The sequence below is a fragment of the Morchella sextelata genome (assembly GCF_020137385.1).
Source record: "Morchella sextelata strain SCLS chromosome Unknown scls_5, whole genome shotgun sequence".
Taxonomy (NCBI): domain Eukaryota; kingdom Fungi; phylum Ascomycota; class Pezizomycetes; order Pezizales; family Morchellaceae; genus Morchella; species Morchella sextelata.
In genome coordinates this window covers 1,631,895-1,654,002 of record NW_025408620.1, presented here as the reverse complement: position 1 = coordinate 1,654,002, position 22,108 = coordinate 1,631,895, and the positions used below count along the sequence as shown (strand labels likewise).

General features: G+C 46.1%; 10 protein-coding genes across 10 annotated transcripts; 3 read left to right on the top strand and 7 right to left on the bottom strand.

Annotated features, from left to right (window-relative positions):
• Positions 1–182: 182 nt before the first annotated feature.
• Positions 183–1,082, bottom strand: H6S33_010975 (uncharacterized protein; the record flags this gene model as incomplete). The annotated part of the gene is made up of 1 exon (XM_044842353.1): positions 183–1,082. One exon carries the CDS (start codon positions 1,080–1,082, stop codon positions 183–185), a length of 900 nt encoding a protein of 299 aa, XP_044696905.1.
• Positions 1,083–2,399: 1,317 nt separating this feature from the next.
• On the bottom strand, positions 2,400–5,415 carry H6S33_010974 (uncharacterized protein; the record flags this gene model as incomplete). The annotated part of the gene is made up of 13 exons (XM_044842352.1): positions 2,400–2,470; positions 2,560–2,762; positions 2,925–3,371; positions 3,431–3,444; positions 3,515–3,556; positions 3,639–3,686; positions 3,746–3,921; positions 4,090–4,094; positions 4,156–4,165; positions 4,246–4,337; positions 4,416–4,575; positions 5,171–5,326; positions 5,391–5,415. 13 exons carry the CDS (start codon positions 5,413–5,415, stop codon positions 2,400–2,402), a joined length of 1,449 nt encoding a protein of 482 aa, XP_044696904.1.
• Positions 5,416–7,110: 1,695 nt separating this feature from the next.
• Positions 7,111–7,404, bottom strand: H6S33_010973 (uncharacterized protein; the record flags this gene model as incomplete). Its single annotated transcript, XM_044842351.1, has 1 exon — positions 7,111–7,404. The coding sequence occupies one exon, from the start codon at positions 7,402–7,404 to the stop codon at positions 7,111–7,113; it is 294 nt and encodes a 97-aa protein (XP_044696903.1).
• Positions 7,405–8,811: 1,407 nt separating this feature from the next.
• Positions 8,812–9,198, top strand: H6S33_010972 (uncharacterized protein; the record flags this gene model as incomplete). The annotated part of the gene is made up of 1 exon (XM_044842350.1): positions 8,812–9,198. One exon carries the CDS (start codon positions 8,812–8,814, stop codon positions 9,196–9,198), a length of 387 nt encoding a protein of 128 aa, XP_044696902.1.
• A 1,332-nt stretch (positions 9,199–10,530) lies between these two features.
• On the bottom strand, positions 10,531–10,886 carry H6S33_010971 (uncharacterized protein; the record flags this gene model as incomplete). Its single annotated transcript, XM_044842349.1, has 2 exons — positions 10,531–10,581; positions 10,647–10,886. 2 exons carry the CDS (start codon positions 10,884–10,886, stop codon positions 10,531–10,533), a joined length of 291 nt encoding a protein of 96 aa, XP_044696901.1.
• Positions 10,887–11,699: 813 nt separating this feature from the next.
• On the bottom strand, positions 11,700–12,332 carry H6S33_010970 (uncharacterized protein; the record flags this gene model as incomplete). The annotated part of the gene is made up of 1 exon (XM_044842348.1): positions 11,700–12,332. One exon carries the CDS (start codon positions 12,330–12,332, stop codon positions 11,700–11,702), a length of 633 nt encoding a protein of 210 aa, XP_044696900.1.
• Positions 12,333–13,931: 1,599 nt separating this feature from the next.
• On the bottom strand, positions 13,932–14,276 carry H6S33_010969 (uncharacterized protein; the record flags this gene model as incomplete). The annotated part of the gene is made up of 1 exon (XM_044842347.1): positions 13,932–14,276. The coding sequence occupies one exon, from the start codon at positions 14,274–14,276 to the stop codon at positions 13,932–13,934; it is 345 nt and encodes a 114-aa protein (XP_044696899.1).
• Positions 14,277–17,415: 3,139 nt separating this feature from the next.
• Positions 17,416–17,832, top strand: H6S33_010968 (uncharacterized protein; the record flags this gene model as incomplete). The annotated part of the gene is made up of 1 exon (XM_044842346.1): positions 17,416–17,832. One exon carries the CDS (start codon positions 17,416–17,418, stop codon positions 17,830–17,832), a length of 417 nt encoding a protein of 138 aa, XP_044696898.1.
• A 559-nt stretch (positions 17,833–18,391) lies between these two features.
• On the top strand, positions 18,392–18,829 carry H6S33_010967 (uncharacterized protein; the record flags this gene model as incomplete). Its single annotated transcript, XM_044842344.1, has 1 exon — positions 18,392–18,829. The coding sequence occupies one exon, from the start codon at positions 18,392–18,394 to the stop codon at positions 18,827–18,829; it is 438 nt and encodes a 145-aa protein (XP_044696897.1).
• Positions 18,830–19,594: 765 nt separating this feature from the next.
• On the bottom strand, positions 19,595–19,993 carry H6S33_010966 (uncharacterized protein; the record flags this gene model as incomplete). The annotated part of the gene is made up of 1 exon (XM_044842343.1): positions 19,595–19,993. The coding sequence occupies one exon, from the start codon at positions 19,991–19,993 to the stop codon at positions 19,595–19,597; it is 399 nt and encodes a 132-aa protein (XP_044696896.1).
• Positions 19,994–22,108: the final 2,115 nt, after the last annotated feature.

Genomic DNA, 22,108 nt, shown 5'->3' with positions numbered 1-22,108 from the left:
CTAGAGAGGTCATCGACTGAAGATTTGTACTTAATGACATTACTACGCTCGACTATGCCTGTTGTAGTCGTTCCCAAATGCTATATATTTGTCATGTTCTGGAACCAAAAATCAAATTTATATGACAGAGAAAAAAACAATATTCAGAACTTTAAACATAGAAAACGAACCACAAGGCCTCATCACCCCCTCAGTCTATCTCCACAAACATTCATACCCGCCTCCAGATCCTGACAGAGCGCGCTAAACCTCCTCTTCGTATCTTCTGACTTCTCTGCCACCTCTTTCATCTCCTCCTGCGACTCCTTCTCATTTTCCTCAACAAGGAACTTCATACTACTCATCAAATCCCAATACCTCACTCGCGACAGACACCCATCTACTACTGCAACACACTCCCTAATCTGCTTTCTATATTCCCCCGTCGCAGCCCTTTGGTCCACCTTCTTCCCTGCCATCATCGCCCTTGGCAGACCCTTGTCACGCCCAAAGTCAAACATCGGTTCGTCCTCTTCGGAAGAGGCGTCCTCGGTGTCCTCTAGTACGACCTTAAAATCTACCGCCACGTCTTCAAGGTCGTCAACAAGCTCATCCAGCTTCTCCGCCTCCTCACGGTAGTGCATTAGTCGATGCTCTGACAAATTGAGCCAACCTTCCTCTTCCTCTTCCTCTTCCTCCTCTTTCTCTCCCGCGATACTGATCTGCTCGTCGTAGCAGGCCAGGAATTGGTTAATCCCCACACACAACTCATGATACTGCTGTCTCAGCGCAGTGATGCCAGATAAGTGGCTGTCAAGATTGAGCTTCTCCGCGGTGTTCATGTGCAGTATAGCTGCGTCCTTGAGCGTGATCCAGTGGTCGAGGCTCGAGTGGAGGAGGTTGTTGATGAGGCCGGCACAAGTGTGGATGGCGGTGCGGATACGGGTTGTGTCAGGACCTTTCGTCGTGAGGTTTTTTGAGGCTTCAGGAAACTTTTGCAGCTGAACGTTATGACTTGTGAGTTCTCCCACTTTCTTGCGGAGGGTTGTGATGTCAGCCTGTAGGTATGTGTTGTGGACTTGGCCTATTGTTAGTTGTGACATTTCTGCAGTTTGGGTGTTTTTGTTTTGTTTGCGTTTTGACAGGTGCGTGGGGTGGGGGTATAAATATCACATTTGAAGTGTGTGGACGTTATTCTACACAGCCTTTCACCCGTCTTGATAGAAGGCTATTATGGGGAAACACCTTGCTGCGTAGAACGCTTGATCAGCTGGTTCCCGGAAGTGGAAATTGTATTCTCCGAAGAGCTAGAATAGGCTGCTAGACGCACCTGGGACTATGTATAGAACTGTTACCTACTTCCCTTCGCATAAGGTGCCGTAATGGCAGTATTCGGATGCCTGCATATTTTTTGCACCGCCTAACCTTGTGTTTTGAAAACATGTGTTCCTGTGTACGAGGTATGGATTGGAACATATATCCCGAGACTCACGGAGGGGATTACCTGGTGTAAGACAGGCAGGCTGACTGTGCTTAGCTTTATTCGTTTGAGGCGAGGAGAGAATTGGGAAGGAGAGAGGGCAACCCTCATCCGTTAAACAGCTCTGCGCGGATATGGAAGCCTTTTAAATTTTCCTAAGGTGTAGTGTCGTCATTTTAGAAGACCTGCCTTTACCGGCTAACCTGACATATATTGAGCCTGACTGCCAACGCGAGGGGGTTTACTAGTCCTCACTAGAGAGACCTACCTGGCCAGTGATAAAATGAATATTCACTGCCATCTAAACAAGTTCGTCAAAAGCAGGTTTTACTTCCGATCACTCATTCCTATCCCTATCCAAACCGACGGCATGAGTAACCATAATCGAATTCACTGCCACCGAGACAGGCCACCCGGAGGTTAAGAGGACCTCCCGAACCCCCACTAAAGAACTATTTCTGCTCATGCCAATCCACCAAAATATTACCTTGCATTTAGGAAACTATAATAATATTCTCCTTGTATTCTGAAAACGTGATATAGCAATTGGTTTGTGCGAGCTTGTCGTGTTAATTAACAAACCCTCAATAAATACTACGCCCAACGACATCTAATGATAAAACGATAGCGTATTCGAAGTATCTTGCCTCTAGGTTGATCATTCGCGGATATAACTTTATCTTACTGCATGTCCTGGAGTATTGATACTACTTAGACAAGGGTAATGATTGATACCACATATGCTGTTGATGGAATGCGAGTGATATTGTATGACGCAGCTCCAAGCTTCCGTTCCAGCAAAACATCTGAGTGATGTAGACCATAACAAAGAGCGTCCTAATGATTATTGGCCGACTTGATCTCGCTAAGGAAGACGCGAGCTAATGCTCTCAGTCTCGGACGTCGGGCTTGAAGTGTTGAGTGGTGCCAAGAATGTATCTTAGTCAGCCGCCCAGAAGTTGAGAACTGCCAAGTTCCTGTGCACGTGGGCGGCGAAGACTGGGTGATTTTCTGTGATTTGAAAAGTAGCGAAAATTTTCTTCTTGACGAAGCAAGGATTGGTGGAAAAGCTGGTTATATCAATAATTGGATATCCGTACCTTGCAATATTTTGTTATCCAGTCGGATCACGGCGTGAAGCGGGAACGTCAGTTTATCACGTGGATCATATATAACCATGTGAGCCGATGACCCCACTTGAAACAGTACTCGGAGCGATATGCCATGTTTAAAGTTAACTGTGCTAAAGAAGGCAGCAACAGGTATCCTGTTTTCTCTGTTGACCAAGACCGCAGAGAGGATTCTATCAACCGTCCAAAACAACCCAAAAGAAGAAAAAAAGGAAATAAAATCAGGAATCGCACGCAACCAAAACATTTTAGCCATCTCCACCAGCCATACATAGTTTAATTCCCCTCCCCAAGAATATCGAATCCCACTTGAGAGCTGTTCGGTAGTCTCTTACCTCAACAGCTCTGAAATCTCGTCGCAATACTCATTGCCCAACTCCTGCTCCTCCCTGATGGTGCTGATATATTGTTCCAACCTCGTCCTTGTGTTTCTCTCAATGCCGTTCTTGTACCTCTGATATTGCAAGAAGAGGTTCTGGTTCCTCTCAAAGCCGTCATTGTGGAGTGACACGAAGTCCCTGACCTCCATCCGGAACGAAGGATTGAGGTAGTTACTCGAAGAACAGGTGGAATATCCCCTCAAATTTTCAGTGACTGCTCGGGTAATGTCACGCACGTCCCTGACGATTGCCCAGTTATCGCGGGCAAAGTCGGCGGCACTTCGGATATTAAGAAGGCGTTGGGCTGCAGATAGGTGTGCACGTTGGAGCTCGAGCATGGCTTGCCGGGGGGTGCACGGCCGCCCTTGGAGACCTGTTGAGTATGCCATTGTCTGTGTGTTGCTATTGATTTTGGATTGTTGATAGTCTGTTTCTGATATTGTGGTTGGGGCGAGTGATACGAAGGTAGTGTAAACTTGTGTAAGTTAGCTTGAGTGTTTCAGAAACATTACAAGGGGGGGACTAGGGGTTCAGCTCTTTTATACCTTTTTTGCGCAGAAATCGTCAACGTTCAATCTTTCTTTTAACTGAGGATAGTGTTACGGTAACCAATCAAACCGGACGTAACTAGAAAGTAGCATGGTGCAGTCCCATTGGTGGTCAATATACTAACATAGTATCCCGAGCCTCTCGGCGAATCATATTTGAACGAATTTCCTAATGCCGGGTTGATGACTACACACTCGAACTCCGCGGTCCGAACCATTTCCATGTACCTTAGATTTAAGATCAATAGCGGGAGACTCTGCCGCTCGGCCACATGAAATCTTATCCATGTAGTCACAATCATCTTTCCCGAAGGTTGTCCAACTACCTCCAGTACTACAGTGATCTTCGAAACTCTGGTTTTGTAAACCATCGTTGTGGATATCTTCCAGTTGGAAATGAGACCCTTCTCCTCGATTTGAGTAAACTAAAGTAAGCTTGAGAGCTCTTCCCTGGAAATAACATTAGCGAACTTTCATCTCAGCATGTCAATCCGACACTGGCCCTTGATCATGTATTATCACTCGTATCTGAGGGGTCGAAGGGAAAAGGACTTAAGCATCACAATCTTTACAAGTCCTAAGGATGTGTTCTGTCCGTTAATATCCTCTCCTTGACCCTCAGTGACGGGATTCCCTACCTTGAATTCACTTTGCATAATCGTGGGTCATCGCCATTCTAGTGCAGGGGGCCCGCAACACACCCCGCGGGTGGGCGTGCTATCCAAAACCCGGTAAAAACAAGTGTAAGCTCAATCCCAGAGAAAGGGGCATCAATATATTGTAATCCGCAAGCCCGATTCTGATGATAAAGATGGCAGTTCTGTTCCGGAAGAACGGGAGATGAACACTCACTATGTTAGCGAGAAACACCACTCCCTAGAACATTCAACCAACCTACCTGTAGCTTGCAAGCGAGATGAGCATCCAGCTGGGGGTCCGGATATGTCGCGGTTCATTCCGTCTCCTGGTGGTGTGTGCGTTCTGCTGTGTGTATTGATGAGAAGAGAGTTGAGACTGTAATGCACCAGTGGTAATTGTCGATGGAAAGCAAAGGTCATCTGCGAAAAGGATTTGCCCTTAGTAGCTGAGCGGGTGGAGTTGAAGGGCACTTTTCAACATGGTGGCCTGAATCAAATACGTGACTCAAGTAACATTCTGCAACCATCCCCCCCCCCCCCCAAAAAAAAAAAAAAAAAAAAAAAGATAAAATAAAATAAAGGGTTTTTCCCCTTCGTTGTCTAAACCCCGTGCAACGATCCTATAACTGTAGTTTCAAGCACCCCCGGCCGGCCTCGCGCAATAACATCACAGCAAGATGATTCCACTACAAGTATTAATTTTTCCCAAGTACAGAAAAAGATTAATTGACAAAAAGAACAAAAGGTTGCATTGATAGTCTAAGCCATAGCTACAACCCCCACCCCTGGGTTGAACCCTTAGCATTCTGTGATCAAAGGGGGTCCAACCTCACGGTGTCCATCCGGGGGCGAGTGCTAACCGTTAGGCCACACTTGCCATGTGTCTTTTCCATCCCAGGTGCTAGTTTAATGCTAAGTCTGTTATCGAGAGCTTATCACCTTATCAGTGCCAAGATACAAGTAGATAAGATCTCGGCGATAAGTGAGATGCTAGTTGTACACTTCTGCTACGTACACCTCTGCAGGAAGGCAATTTGCTGGGTTGAGGTTTCTTTTACAGCAGTCAGTGATGTTTGCTGGGTATTCCGCCGTGGGTGCTCCGCCGCTGGGTGTTCACACATGTTTATCCCAACGAAGACATTTACGATGTTGACGCAATTCAACCATAATGCTTCAAATTAGTTTCTGTTTTAGTTACATATGTAAGCAATTCCTATGGGAATAAGAGAGAGTACTATCTGCAAAGTTGAATGCGTTCATTTTTGATGCGCTTTCACTGTAATATTTTAATTTCTCCTAATCGTGTTCATTGGGAGGGAAAAAAAGAAACCCGAACCCTGAACCTCTATCTCTACAGTGGTGTAGGTAGCGGCGTGCCGCGAGCATATTACGACAAAAGCTCTCCCCTTCATTATGAGACGTGAATTATAGCGACTTCCAGCCCCGTGTAAAATTGCAGCAAGTGCCGATTATTTCCCAAGTTCAGAAAAAGATTAATTCAAAAAAAGAGCTAAAGGTTGCATTGATAGTCTAAGCCATAGCTACAACCCCCACCCCCGGGTTGAACCCTTACCCTTCTGTGATCGAAGGGGGTCCAACCTCACGGGGTCCGTCTGGGGGCGAGTGCTAACCGTTAGGCCACACTCGCCATGTGTGTTTTCCATCCTAGGTGCTATTTGTGTGCCAAGTCTGTTATCGCCTTATCGGTGCCAAGCTTAGCAGATAAGATCTCCGCGATAAACGAGCTGTCAACTTTCAGGAAACAAGTGGAGACTGCATCTTACCACAACGTCGCAGTTCATTCCATCTCCTGCTCTTCTTACACCAATTCCCAACGGAGGGTCAGCTTTGGGTCGAGCTAAACTGGCTTTCAGTGCACCAGGTAGAACTCCCCATACAAACAACGAACACCCACAGCATGCTAGGTGACACCTAACACCGAACACCTCCGCTGTAGAGTTCCTGCCGGACTACTGCCTCTACGACATGAGAATAGTTCTGCAGTCCAAACCGCTTCTTGCTGGCTGGCTCTTTTCAGTTCGGTGTTGTCAAAATATACATCGGCAACATGCAACCAAGCCATCAGTTAACCGCAACGTTGAGGACAGCCAAACTGTTATCTGGACTCGTTTTCGTGGACGGCTTCGAACCCATAGATCGGCCATATGACGTCCAGATGCATGTGGCTACACACAGCTGCCATGCTCCGTTGAATGCTGGCTGTGTTCTCTCTAGCATGGAGTCGGAGAGGTGCGCACCATGGCGTGCGGTGCGGGCTGGGTGGTAGCTTGAACTGGCATGGGGTGTAGATGATTACTTTTACAGATTCTTCCCTTCTTCTTTCAACGAAGGATGGTAAAACCCTACAGGAAAGGTTCCTTGCTATTCTGGATATATCGAAATCAGAATCAGAGTACAGATAGGGTATACGCCAGGTTCAGGTTTGGGCAGGGACTGGGATATACACAGTACGATATAAATGCAGGAGAGAAGATGGATAGTATTATCGAAGATATCAGAGGCTGGGCACAGCAAGATGAGTTCGTTAACCCTGTTTAAAGATCCAACTCAGTACTTCAAGGCACTTGGTAGAAGTAAGCAGGATGCACGTACATTATCTGGACCGTACTACAATATTCCCCACAGGGATAAATATTATGTTCAGTCCTTCAAGGTTCTTGTGGGATTGTTTATACGAAGTGCGTTGTTGGAAGTACAGCACATTAAAGCCGTAATATATTACTACCTGCCTTTGAAGAAGGAAAAAAAATCCTAAATCCTACACAAAACACCCCATACCAACAACCCAACAAGTACGATTCCTCCCTACCCACCTCCACGCCCCCAAACAAACCAACGAAAAAAAACAGCCAGAAAAAAAAAGGAGAACCCCCAATCGCAGGACCCAAATTAAAAGAAACCAAAATCCCTCCTCCTCCACACTCAGCCCTCCCGCTACTGCTCATCCGACAGCTCCCTCAACTCCTCCCCCAGCTTAAAGCACCTCCCCAGCAGCCCATTCAGCTCCGGCCCCACCTCGGCCCTAATCTTCGCTACCCTCTCCACATATCCGCCGCATTCGTCGTGGCACGCCCACGCCGCGTTACCGAGCGCGGTGGTCTCGCGGGCCGCCGCAGCGTCGAAACACTCCATGGGGCCGTCGAGGTTGGCGCTAAGCGCTGTGACGGCGGCTTCGTATTTATCGACGGCGGCTTTGAAGGTGGTGTAGAGGGTTGTGATGTCTTCCATTTTTTGTGAAGGCTGTGGTTGTTGTTGATGTGGTTGTTTGTGGGGGTGGTTGTTGTGGTGTGGTTGTGGATCAGTTGGACAGGATCGCTAGGGGGAGAAGGGAAGGGTCTCTTATAGAGGTGGGGGAGACGTGGTTCGAACGCAATGAGTAATGCTTGCCGGGGGGAATTCTACTTCGGCTCCAACTCGGTGTGCAGATACCCCCACGTGTCTTGTACGCGTATTCAATTAGGCCCTTGCTTGTAACATTTTGGCCGAGTAAGTTATCACATGAGGTAGGCTTCGAGGACATGAATACTATCGAGTGCAGGAAGCGGGTATCACCTCATGCGTGGGAAACCTGACCCCGGTCACCTCGTATCCGATTCTATGCGAAGAAGGTAGAACAGATGAATGTTCGTGGGGGTCATTGGCTTGGGGGGGCAGTATTACGTCCCATCAACCTGTATGATCAAGGTGTTTGTGACAATCACTAATGCAACACCTTGGATCAGAGTAGCACCTTCGTTGGCATTGGGGGATCTTCGTCATAACGTTAAAGATGAGAACAACTAAGCTAGCTCGAGGGTGTCAATTCCTTGTCCCCGTTGCTGAGTGTACCTATGCGTGTTACTAGCATCTTCCCATATTCCGAGTGATAACGTATGCCGCATACATCGAGTGATATCCTATGACGGTCCTATTGCGTGCCGTTTCCTACATTCCCTGTAAAGTTATAATTGAATTGCCAACCTCATAATCTTGTTGTCAGTGCCAATAGAACCTCTTCCCTATACGGTGATACTTGGACTGTCAGCCGGCCTAAACCCAGAAGTAGAGTCATGAGACGTGCACTACGATACCTGGATGCTGTCTGATACTCTGAGAACTGCTAGCATTTCAACCTGCCTTCCCCACCTAGAGAGCAGGTACACACACATAACTCACGAAATGTCACCAAAACCTAAAGCTCCCCTCTACCCCACCCCCACCGTTCCACCACCCCCACCCCCACCCCCACCCCACACTGCCCTGCCCTGCCGTACCCCGTTCCACCATGAGTCGACCACGTTCTCGTCTTACCCGCTGCCGTCAAACATAAACTTTCTTATCGGCCACGCGCATGCCACCTGCATCCTTCATGAAAAATCCCCGGCTGCCATCGGATCACCATGCACTCGGAACTTCCGACTCGCCGATCCCGTGATATCAAACGACACCAGTGAACATTTTCTGGCAGGCGATAAAAGAGCGCAGCTTCCCTGATGTTCCGAGACATTTCTCCTTCCTTCTTGTTCTTTGTATACGTTTGTTACTTGCTGATTTCATCATCGGACATCGCTCAACCTCTTGTTTATCAGCCAACCACTTAACATCAAACATACACACTGTCCAAAAAAGAACCCCACTATCAAAACGTACCTCATAATGTCGCAGAGATCAACCTACATGCGGGCAACCCCCTTCCTCCTCCCGCGTACCGCCGACCGTGGCCGCCTCAACGAAGGCATCATCGCCACCTGCGCGGCAATCATCCGCGCCCTCGAAGCCTCCGGTACCGTTCTCCCAAACAGGCAGTACCCCATCTTTCCCGGCGAGCGCGATAACGTCAAGCGCACTCTACGTGAAGCGAGATTCTACCTCATGGACCTCCTAACGTGGTGGAATGCGGAGGAGTACCCGTTCTTCACCGAGAACGGCGCTGCCTCGGGGAGTGAGCTGACGGCGAGGGATCAGGAGGACTATTTTGAGACTTGGTATGTGGGGTGTAGGACGGGCGACATTCCGACGCATTTGGATCCCGAGTTTGTGTAGAAGGGTCTGTCTTTTTATTTTTCTGTGCTTTCTTGTTTTCTTCCGGGTTGGAGTTTCGGTGGTATTGGGTTTCGTGTTTCTGGCTCTGGCTTTGAGTCTGTTTTTCGTACCCGCTGGCCACTGGGTGCAGGTTATTCTTTTCCGTTTTGTGGTTCCGCATAGCGAAGGCGAAGGATGTCGAAGCATGGTTTTCCACAGGACGGCGTCAACTTCACGATTGTTTGTTTTCAGCATTTTTCATTTATTTCCTCATTTTAGCAATATCCATTTCATTATCCTGCATTCTTTGTAACTTACTTTTTCAATATCATACATTGATTTATTCGACGATGAAGTCAGTGATTGCTTAAAGTTCGTGAAATACTATATCACACACAAGTAACTGTTAATATTTGATAGATCACGACTAATCACTCACTCCTCATACACCAAGTAGGCCAGGAGGCCTTCCCGAGGTAGGAATTGATCAAGAGGCTAGTGTATCAAGATAACGCCATACACTTAGCCCATCCATCTAGCTACCCCTTTGACCGTCACTTTTCAATCACAATATCCTGCCAGGCCCGCTTAGTGAATAAAAAATATATTACGGAATTATGTTAGAAATCTACATATTGATTGATTGATAATTCATTGATTGAGAAACCTACATAACTCTGAGATCTGAAAAAGAACAGATTCTTCCTAATAGCCCACCTTTGACTTGATCGGGCATGGTAGGTCACTTAAATTCAAAGTTGACATTTCAGGCTACTGGTGATCAAGATCTAGATATCTAAAGTCTAGAGAAGGCTGCGACTTTGAAGAATATCCGGATACAGGAAGATGAAAGTGATGATGATCGGATTTAGCATGTTGCCGCAGCTTAACTCATAAGTTTTGAAACTAACACATATGCTTAACCTAGTCCTACCAGATAGCTATAAAAACGTGTTCTAAAAGATATCCTACTAGCTAACCTGCCCCAAAATGGCCAAAGGGATACATAGCAAATACAACCACGCTACAATGTTCTCTACTAACGCTCAAGCAAACCCTTTGCAGGCCAGATATCTTGAGATCACAGTATATCGCCCTCTATATCACAGGTCACCAGAGGACGTGTCTCAGACGACTGTTTCACTCGGAATGTTATTCTATAAACTCGAATCAGGATTGAACCGCTATCGGTGCCGAATCATAGGCCAGGTTAAACGATGAAGATAATCAACAATTGTTAATATACTATGAAACAAGACTCATCTAATCAACCTTCCTACATCAATCATCATTTACCCCCGGCTAACGTAACTCCCAGAACAATGAACGAGAATTCTCAGGAAAACACCCTCCTTAAGCCTCCAGCACACCAAGATTACCTTCCAGCAGCTCGAAATTCACACCCTACCCAGTTATTAATGCGGATACTCCACCTCCCCGGTCCCACCCTCCCCCTCCCGCCGCCTTACAAAGTCATCCGCATAGCCCCGAAAGATTATCGCAATCTGTTCTACTACCACTTCATATGTAGCATGCTGTCTCAGCCCGATGGAAGCCATGTAGGCGTCTGCATCGGCAATGATCTTTCGTGTTGCTTCACGTTGCGTGATGTGGAGATGACCACCCTGGGAGGTGTACTTGGTGAGTTGGGTGGTTAGGAGGTGGATATAGTGGGCCATTGTAATGGGTGATGGAGTGGAGGTGGGCATTGTTGGGGTGCAGATGGTAATGCTGTGAGGTGTGATTAGATGAGGGGATATGGTGGATAGCTAGCTAGATGTTGTGATGAACACAGATTCACGACAAGAGCAGATTTCTTCAGTGAAACGTCTAGGTGAAGACAGACAGGAACAAAGGACGGTGAAAAAAGGAGGGAGGGGAAAAAGAAGAACAAGAGAAACTTAACTATCGAACCATTCTGAAGAAAAATAATACAGTTGTCGTTCTATTGGTTAGTTTGTTTTGCTACCTCAGCTATTAAATGCTCACGTAGCTGATCCTACTATTTTCCGAATGACAGATATTCTATAGAAGTTTAATTGAGGAAATCTTGGCAGAGCTGCAACGAGGGCCACAGATGTTTCTTTTCAAGCTACTCAACTACTCTCTCTTCACAGTGAAGTCCTCAAAATCGCCGCAATGATGCAGATATTGTCATGGAGTAAGGGCAGCAACATATACTTGCAATATAATAGCTTAAATTCTGATGTGGGTGTTCTGATTCTGGGTCCAAATCATACCTATTTACGTGATTTTGGCGAGTCACACGATTCTGGTTACTTCGAAGGATTCGAAAAGTGGCAGATACATGTATTTATTATATAAGTATAGAATATAAACTATTCAGAGCGGGGTATATATTGGCATTCTGGTAGAGAAATAGCTGTAAATAAGGGAATATATTACGACTAATCAAAATTTAAAGATAAACAAAACAAAATAACGAGAATCACAGTCCAAATCCTCCCCAAAATGCTATAAGGCATAGCTTAAACGGTCAGGTTGGAAAAATGATAAATGACTTAGAACTCCGACCCATCCAGAGAACCATTAATTGATCCGTCACCTCCAGATAGAAGATTTCTCATCTTCCTATCACACTGCTCCAGAAGATCCTGCATCACCTGCAGCCCACTCCACGCATCCTTACTCCGGTATCTCATATAGTTCGACAATGGCACTGGCTCCACCAGCACCGGAAACACCTTCTCCACCCTCCTCCCCTCCACCGCCCGCTCCCTAATCCTCCCCACAATCCCCACCATCTCCTCCGCCGTCCTCGACAGTAAGCTCGCCACCTCCACCTCAACCCGTAGATTCTTATTCGTATCATCAATCAGCGCAAACGCCCGCTCAATCAGCCCCACCCACAGGCCCATCCTAGAAGCTTCGTCAGCCCCCCGCTCCGGGTAAATCTTCTTCAGCTCCGCGTGGGTGGTGTCATCGAACGCTCTGAAGCGCTGCCGGTACTCCTCTTCGATGGCAGCTCGCTGGGCTTTGCGGACGCGCAGGTAGCTGGTGGTGGCGTCAATGAGGTTGTCGAGGTGGGCGCTGGCCTGCAGCTTTTGGTCGGCGGTGAGGGGGAGGTCGAGATGGCCGTCTTCGGTGTCGAGCATCTCGACGGAGGAGTAGGAGGCGTCGCTCATGGCCGACATGTTTGGCAGATTAATGGATTGGATGGGGGGAATTGTTGTAGAGGTTGATGGGTTTTTTGTTCTTGTTATGCAATATTGGGGTTGGCCATCGAAGATCTGACCCGGATATATATGGTGATATGGTCGTTATCCCCGTATTCAAGGCCATGCCAGAGCTGAGATCTGATGCATCCATTCATACCCAGATTGTTCCTTGGGACCTGAGATAGAATCGTGGGCGGCCAAGCGGGCGATTTATATTTGACGTGAATGACCGGAGCGTGTCTATGTAGAACACTAGCGCACCTAAACCGGTTAGGTGACTCCAACTGTCCTTGGCATTGAAATAGCACCTAGGATGGAAAACACACATGGCGAGTGTGGCCTAACGGTTAGCACTCGCCCCCGGACGGACACCGTGAGGTTGGATCCCCTTCGATTACAGGAGGCTAAGGGTTCAACCCGGGGGTGGGGGTTGTAGCTATGGCATAGACTATCAATGCAACCTTTTGTTCTTTTTGTGCGCTGCCCAAAAGAACATTTTCCTTCTTTTTTTGCCTTCATTTTTTGCCCTGCAAAAGGACATGTGGTACACCCCAAGCGGAGAGACGAACAATCAATTTGGCCAGCAATTCTGGGGAGCTTGTTAGTAGGTGGGTTTATGGTTTCCCCCTCTTGATCAACCAACTTTGAAAATAATCCAAGCCAGACAGATGATCTGAGAATCGACACCCTGGGCTTGAAGGGTAGATATATATCCCCGGAAGGATGCTTCCTACACGGCGTTCTTTATTCTCTGTCGATCGAAAATATAGCATAAATGGGGTTATAAACCAGCGATGTCTATGGGTGGCGAATGGGAACGGGAGTGCATCACGGGCTATCTCTCGGCTGGTAAGAATTGATTAAAGTAGTTTATAAGGATTGTATTCCCATTAGGATTATTTCTATGCTGGGGTGCCGGGTGGTCAGCTCTTTGTGATCTTTCATAAAGGAATACTGCAATACATCTAGGTATCGTGGCATCTGCAAAAGATGATTACCTGACATTACATAAATAGAAGGTACTACGGGTTGGGCACAGATTTCAAAAGCAACATATACATAACTACACGCTATCGTCGGTACTCACTCGCTGTTATCGTTGTATCCTTTCTCAGTAGTCTCTATAATGTGCTAGGCTATTATTACACCTTTCTTCTTCCTGTTTCTGTTACATATTCAGGTCTGGAAACCATGTCACAACTACATGTAGCTTGTTCTCTGTCTAGTTCATTCTACCCCTCCTCCTCATTTCTTACACTTTTAAGACACTGTTCTGGAGACGATGATATCGATTGTAACAATCGAGACACTACCAATTGGTTTGCAAGAATCACAAACGCGCCAGCAACGAGTGCCAAATATATTCCCTAACTCTAGTACGTGAGAGTATATTACAGCAGAAACCTCTAATACCATGCTTAACCCATAAAATTAAGGCATGTTCTAAAACCTTTGTCCACCGTTGACTCATACAATACATTCCACTCCAAAGATATTTATGCCATGCTCATCATTTCCGTATACCTCGACACCGCACACACGCCTTTGTGAAAGAAAATAAGACAGCTAGAAAATTTATTGAGGGCTCCCAAATCCTAACTTCCCCAAGCTGGTACTACAGTAATCTCCGCCCACACTCACAATTTCGTCCACCATCGTATGACGAGCACTATCACCCTTGTTTATGAGACTTTTATTAGAAGCCTGGACGGCTTGAAATGCCTTCATGAGCTGGTCTCGATTCCCGAAGAAACCGCCATTATTGGCAGGCTCTGAAGAATATCTGTCTAGAACGGCTCCAAGCGCGATGATACGCTGGAGGGCTGTGTTGATTCTTTGCGATGTTTCAGAACACTCAGGAGGTGATGTGTTCTTGTATTTTGACTGGAGAGATTCCGCATCTGATTTGTAAGTTGACATTGTTGAATAGGTTTATTTTGATTGTTGTTCAATCTTGTGAAAGGGGGTCTTTGAAAGGGTTGATGGAAAGCGGGGTGAATGTTGGATATTTTGGTCGTGGAAGGCGATACTGGAAGGCAAGGTGTCAGCTTTTAAAGACGTCTTAGAGCACCCATCTCCATATACTTAGCCGTTGATGACCTGAAATTGAAATTCCCATAGAAGTTGAAATCTGAAGATAGAAGATATTGTATTGCTGTGGGTTCATGCGTACTATTGCACTAATTGATTGCCTCTGACTTAGACGTACTATATGCCTTGATTGTAACAAAGAGCTGAGAGATTCAAGGAAAGAAATAAATGTTCCTACCCAGATTGGGACACGCAAACGTAACCCATCGCGTATCATGGCCAACTGCACTAATATTAGCTGGAAGAATGCCCTTTCGACAACATGCATACAGTGTTCTTACCGAGGAAGCGGTATCTTTTCAGGTAAAGATACATGTAGCTAGACTCAATATTAGCTAAGGCCTTCCCATATGTACGGTCAGACGGTAGCCGGTCTGGCGTTTACTTGGTATATGTTGCTTCTTGGAAGAAAAGGACACCATTACAATCTATGAACTCAATCTAATCTATCGTTACATCTAGCTCACGTCGGGATCTCACCTCATATTGATCACCCGAAGTCACCGTCAGTAAATCTCAGAGTCACAGAACATGTTTGAGTGACCGTTGCCTATCTGGTATTCAACGTGAAAGGGCTTTTCAAGCTTTCCTTAAGTATAGATGATATGATAACCCTGAACCCCGATGCTGTTAGTATTTGTGGCTGTGCGAGTAAGAGAAACTCCGGGAACTACTTCTCCACTCGTTTCAAGTGAGCTATATCGATCAATACCTACCGGAATGATCTATTATCAGTTGCATTTTAACGTTACTCTTGTCACCAGACCATGTGGCCCTTTCCACTGTTGAAACTATGGATCATGCATGGTGCAAGATGGGAAACGATATACTGAGTGATATCCTGTGATTCGGTGGTTGTCCACGATCTTGTCTTTTATCCGTTGCATGTATTCTAAATTTATAGATATTTATATTCTGCCGGTAAGATCTGGATATATTCCAGAAGTATATTTTGCCTTTTTCAGGGAACTTTTATATATTTGCTCAATCATTTCTCTATCAGAGCAAGTCCTTCCGAAGTTGTGAAAGGCCGGGACCATAGCTCCATCCGTTGGGTAACACTCATTATTCTCTCTGCCCTATTTCAAGAGTGAATTCATTCCAAATTTACCATACTTAGTATAAACACGCCGATTCTCGAAAGCGGGAACATACATGGGATACACAACCCCACGTTCAATACCGTCCTATTGCATGAGCAACGTTAGGCAGAAAGGCGGAGGTCACATGGGTGACGTCCAAGCGTACGGACGTTCAGGGATGATAGCATTATGTAGGTGTCGAGGAATGGACAATGTAGTCCTAATCAACTAATGCTGTATCATATCAAAACAGCATAGGATATATATTTATATTATGTCTCATGTTTATTGGGTATCATTCATGCATGAAGTACACCGGGATCATCAGAGGCAAATCTCGGATGAACTCCCCTGTTCAGGAGCAAGAGATCGATCTGGAGGGACAAGTAATTGTTAGTCGTCTTACGGGTAACGCGATGTATGCATGGATAGGTGACAGCATACAAGGTGGCCCATTTACAGAATACATGTAGTTTTTCCATGCCACCGATCTCCTATTTTTATCTCCTACTACTTCGTACTATTAACTCTGATAATATAAATCAGGCAAAACTACATCTATACTTCTTCCTATCCCCCAAAAGAACAGCGTTTCATAGCGAATAGCAAACAAACAGATGAAGGAATTTGACTTAGGGATGAGTTGCCATTGAACAGATCGGGTAGATACGTACTCGTGTCCCGAGATTAGTCATTCTATCAATCAGATGGTATCAATGATCGTGTCCTCATGTAACCTATTCTAACTGCCTTGGCGCTAAGAATCTAATCTCACCCTATATTGTGATCAGTTAAATGAATATGTAGCTATATCAATCATCTAGATCTACATATAGACAAGTTTAGTATACCTAACTTCCATCAGAAAGACCAATTTCTGTCACGGGAAAGATCCTTGTTGTTACAATCCAAGATACCCCTCCTTCTCCGGGGATCGGTCGGAAGCTACGATTCTGATATGCAGGTTACCTTAAATATCAGCCGATTAATATTGATCCCATGAGATTACACTCTTTATTTAGTAACTCATAATACTATAGCTACGGATACCCACATTCACTCAATGTACCTTAACAGCGGCATCAAGCATGAACTAAGAAAACGCCCTATCAATGCATCTTGTAACCCTTCCTCCGCATTTTGCGCAGGTTAGATACTAACACAGTATACCCCATGCGAACTGTGCCGCATGGTATAAGTACAGCCTTCAAAGTGGAAAACACAGCGTTTGGTACAGGGTGATCCTCGATTTTGATATAGGATCACGTGACGACAACTGGGTATCTCAGGAGCGAGTGAGACGTTATGATTGCCTATGTATGACGTCTACAGCAACTGTTCAGCCATATTGGCCCTGAAGAGATGACCGAAGACCCCGCCAGTACGCTTTGATATACTAGAGCACTCAAAGATGACATATATACGTTTTTTGCTGCGCCCTGTGTAGGCCTACTGCTCTGCCAAGAAAGATGTATGGGGGTTGAAGGACTAGTAGATCCTCAAAATACAATGAAAGCCGAATTTGGAGTCGAATATCTCTATGAGGAACAACTACCAGAAGCCACAATAGTGCAACGGTTGGAAAATGGTTTCAAGTTCGGTTTGGGAAGCAGGCATGATCCGAGTGATATTTGGTGACTGCTTTCTGACGGAACAACGTGCTTGAATACTATAAGAGAATGTCAACTTCACCTTTCCCTATGTATATGTGTATGTGTTCTCATAGAAAGGGACAAAATGCACTTATCATAGAAGATTCGGAAGTATGAAATGCTGGCTATAGGCTAACGACGTATTTAAAGCCTCGATGGAACCTCCTCCCATCCCCCACTCAGGTCACACTCCACAAATCGGGCAGTCTATCTTGCAATCAAAGCGCAATAGCCATGCGAATCATGTCCAACACAGCTGTGAATTTCAAATTTGCGGACCGAGCTCTCGCAATCTTGAACAGATTCCGGGCCGCCACCGCCGAGCTGGGTGATTGCGAGCGCAAAAGGATGTATCAGCTCGGAATGATGTATCTTTTCCAAATTGCCAAGTACGTCGACTGCGGCGAGCACCGCAACACCCCCGAAACCTCAGGAAGAGGCATCCCAAAAATCAGGTTTCTCCGTTTCAACTATCAACTTCTAGACAAGTTAAAGAACGACATTATTATTGATCTTCAATTGGAAACAGAAGAGCTGGAAGGTGCGAGGGAATTTATTGCCCTTGAGGAGGAGATGGCTCCCGAGGTACAGCGGATTCTCCGCGAGACTTTACAGGGTACGGATATGGACAGTTCCGAGCCGCGGCCGTAGGGGTAAACAAATTTGATGTTGCATTATGTATTTTTGACGAGGCTTTGTATTGAGATTTCGACATGGCTGAACCTTCAGACAAAGGCGTAGGTGTATGGATAGAATCACCAGACTGCGTGTACATTGAGACAAAAGTGTACGTGTATGGATAGGATCATCAAACTACTTTGTACATCAATAAGCTTGTACCATTGAGTAACAGAATGAGATTTGGATTAGCCTCTTGGTATATATATAGGCAACCAATTTTAATTCTTATGATCCAATGCGTTGTAATCGGGTGTAGTGTTGGGAGTTGAGGGGGTCTTTCTTGAAATCGTATAACACGACGTGGCCATGTGAGATGGCGTCCGCTGTCCTTTGCTTTCAGCGCGACAAGAATGGAATAGAAAAAGACAAATTGCACTTCTCATAGAAGATTCGGAAGTATGGAATGCTGGCCATAGGCTAACGACATATTTAAAGTCTCGGCGGAACGTCCTCCCATCCCCCACTCGCTGCAGGTCACCCCACAAATCTGCCAGTACATCTCGCAAAGAACGGAATAACCACGCAAATCATGTCCAGCACAACTCCCAGATTTATGGACCGAGCTCAAGCAATCTCGAACAATTTCCAAACCGCCAACGCCGAGCTGGAAGACAGCCCGCGCAAAAGGATGTATCAACTCGCAATGGCGTACCTTTTCCAAGTTGCCAAGTCTGTCGAGAGGATTGAGGATCGTAACCGCCGCGCCGCCTCGGGAAGGGGCGTCCGGGCGGGGGTCGGCTTTCTCCGTTTCAACTATAATATTCTAGATAGGTTAAAGGACCACGTCATTATCGATCTGCAAAGAGAAGAGATGGAAGGTGGGTGGGAGTTTGTTGCCCTTGAGCAGGAGATGGCGCCGGAGGTGCAGCGACTTCTCCGCGAGGCTTCAGAGGGCACGGATATGGGCAGTTCCGAGCCTTCTGGGCAAACAGAACGAAGCTTTGTATTGAGATTTCGACATGGCTGATCATGATGAACCTTCAGACTAAGGTGTACGTGTATGGATAGGATCATCAAACTACGTAACTTTGTACATCAGTGAGCTTGTACCATTGAGTGACAGAATGAGATTTGGATAAGCCTCTTAGTATATATAGGCAAACGATCTTAATTCTTATGATCCCAATGCGTTTTAATGGGGTGTAGTGATTGGGAGTTAAGGGGGTCTTTCTTGAAATCGTATAACACGACGTCGTGACCATGTGAGATGGAGTCCGCTGTCCTTTGGTTTCAGAACGACAAGAATGGCATAGAACAGATTTGAAAAATATAATTTGAATTGACTCTTTTTTTATAGATTCCTATGGCACATTTCCATCCTGAGACGACTAGGTTCCCATTCCTGTACTCCTCTTCGAATGGAAGACTCAAGGACAAAAGAAGGTCAATATAGTAGACCCAGGGTTGTGGTTACTTCAATGATATCATTAATATTTATATATTCCGAAAAACCGTGCATCACATCCCCACTTTCTACGACTTAAGACATTAGTGCTCTATAACATATCATCTCAATTACTCCCTCCTCCTGTGTAGGAGCTACTATCTATTCTACCACCGATAGCATCACTTCATCTTTCGCACGGAGTCTTCGTGTCTCTTGTGACATTGCACACCCACAGAAAAGGCACAACCCACCCGCAAGAAACCAGAAACGTACAAGTAACTAGAAAGACCCAAGAAACCAAGAACGCCGAAGAAACCAGAAACTCTATTCCCTCTCTACCAAATGCTAAGCAAAATCCTCGCCATTCAGCTCCACCGCCTTACTCCTCATCTGCATGCCCAAATCCAGCACCCTGCCCACCATGACCTCCGCAAAGTCCTGATCATTATTCTTGATCATCGCATTGCGCAGCGCATCAAAGCCTCTGACCCTGATGCGCAGCGTGTGCTTCTTGTCGCGCCTGCCTTCGCCGGGATCGAAGGTGTCGAAGTTGTCGAGGAGGCTGCCGATGGTGCGGAGACGCTCGAAGGCGGTTTCGATGTGCCAGGCGATGTCGCTGATGGAGATGGGGGCGAGGGCGTAGTCGCGCTCGATAGCGGCGAGGCGCTGGATCCAGGTTTCTGGTATGTGTTGCATGTTGGGGGACGACATTGGGGATGGTGGTAGGGTGGTGATGTTGGCCATGGTGGTGATGATGTTTTGATGTTGATGATGTGTGGAGTTCGGAAACAGTTGATGGACAGTGGCGGCCGTGAGAACGTCTCTACTTAACACGAAGATGTAAAGGAACTCACATTGGAAACCACTTTCTCGGAGGTTCAATTGATGGTCGCTGACAAACGCTTCATGTCCGCCCAAGTTGATTACCATACAAAAAAAAAACGAATCGGTTTTTACTATGTTGGGGCTCTGCGTCCGCCCCCAGGGCCTTAAGGCTTGGAAGAGCCTAACAGCAATTAATGTCAGTAATGTTTTCAAAGTATTCGTGTGGCCTCTGAGTCCCTAGAAAATATAAAGTTTCAACTAACTATTACGAGAAAACAGGTCGACAAAGACTAGCCTCAACGCCCTTAGTCAATATCTCTCGAATGGGCGAAATTGCTCCGAGGACATAGTATTCATACGGCCATTCAAAAAGCTAGAATTCAAAGTCTGTTAGCTGTGAAATTTGGTTTGCTACTGCTCGGGGAGAGTTATATCACAAAGCTGATAAGATTCCATACAATGGATGTCACCTAAAACAGACGTCATCAATGTTCTCCTTAGGTACGAGCCAGCGAGCAATAATTGAAAACAGAAGTAAGATTACTAAACCTTGAAGAACCAAAACCGGCCAGAAAGAATTCTTTCAATGCACCCTCGCCAGAAAAGTTAGGAGTAGCCATCTTAAACCTCCCAAGCTGAAAGGACTTTGACGACCATGAGAGCGTCTAAAGTAAGAAAATACTTGAATCAATTCACTACACGGGAAAGGAGCTAAGATGATTGTCTTCTCGCAAGGCGCTCATCGCTTGAGAAATTTCCGTTTGCTTGCTGCCGTAGGAATATGTGTCCGTTTTGAAAGCTTGACGCCTTAAGGTTATCTACCGCTCGTAACTGCGCTCTATATGCTCCCCCGCTACGGACATGATTGATGGTTGAGATAATCGTCCGAGTGTAGATCGCGGAGGTTGGCGACCATAGATACTACAGTGGTAGAGAGGATTGTTCATCATAACTAGGGCGCTCAGCCCTAGGCACGGAAGGAAGGAACGTATATATTCAATTCTAAAAGCTATGTGTAACAATAGTACATACGGGGCATCGGTGAAGATATCTTTATGGACAATAGTGCCAGGCTGATAAATATACGTGTTATAGTCGGTCCCTTCACGACAGCTAGTTTTAGCTCCTTTTGCCCTTGACCGGTGATGCCATCAGAGTATAAGTTTCCCAAGAAATCCGAAATTGGGGGGGGCCTACTCCCTACCCTCGCTCCAGAGCGTGTATTAAGGTTAGTCTCGTGGGAAATACTGCAAAGGATATCACCTCTGTCTTTTGGCGCTTTGGAATACATGAAGTGTTGCTTGTGTAGGTAGCAACCATCACACAAAGTGATCCAACAGGCAATATCCCTGCCAAGAAACGGGTAACGAGTGATACCTTGTGCACCTGTTACGGCCACCTCTGTTGCTCAACATCCACAGATTAGAATGGCCATGTTGTGAAATCTACTGAAACCCGGGATGCATTTTACTGTAACAGTAGAACTACCTACTCGGAGACTCAAAATCCCGCACCACCGTTTAGGTCCCTGGATGCGATTGAAGTTACATCAAGCGGGTGCTCAAACCACGTTACAGGGGTTATACTTATCTGATCATGCCACGTTCCTCGAAAATTCGGGCAAAATTGTTGTACACGCGCAAGATGAAGGAACGGGGTAAAGATTGGGGCACAAGAAGGCGAGCTAGTCTGCTGGCTTCCCCTGTTATCGTGGGTTAGGGTTGTGCCTCCACTGGCGGTGGGGCGGGTGGCGTTGCACGAGCGTCAAATGGAACCACATACTGTCTGCTTTCCTTCACAATAATTCTTCATCATCATCATTGAATCAATGAACGCTATCAGCTTTAACCCTAATGTCATTCGGCTTCTATTTCCAGGATTTGGGGTGTTCAGTTCTACACCCCCGCTGAGGTAAAGCACGTTCCACCGTTTTGTCTCCTAATGAACTACTTCTCCAACATACCCCTTGACGTATCCAGACCGACGAACTCTGACCATCTAGCCTCGTTTAGCTTTCTCATTCGTCTGTATCAG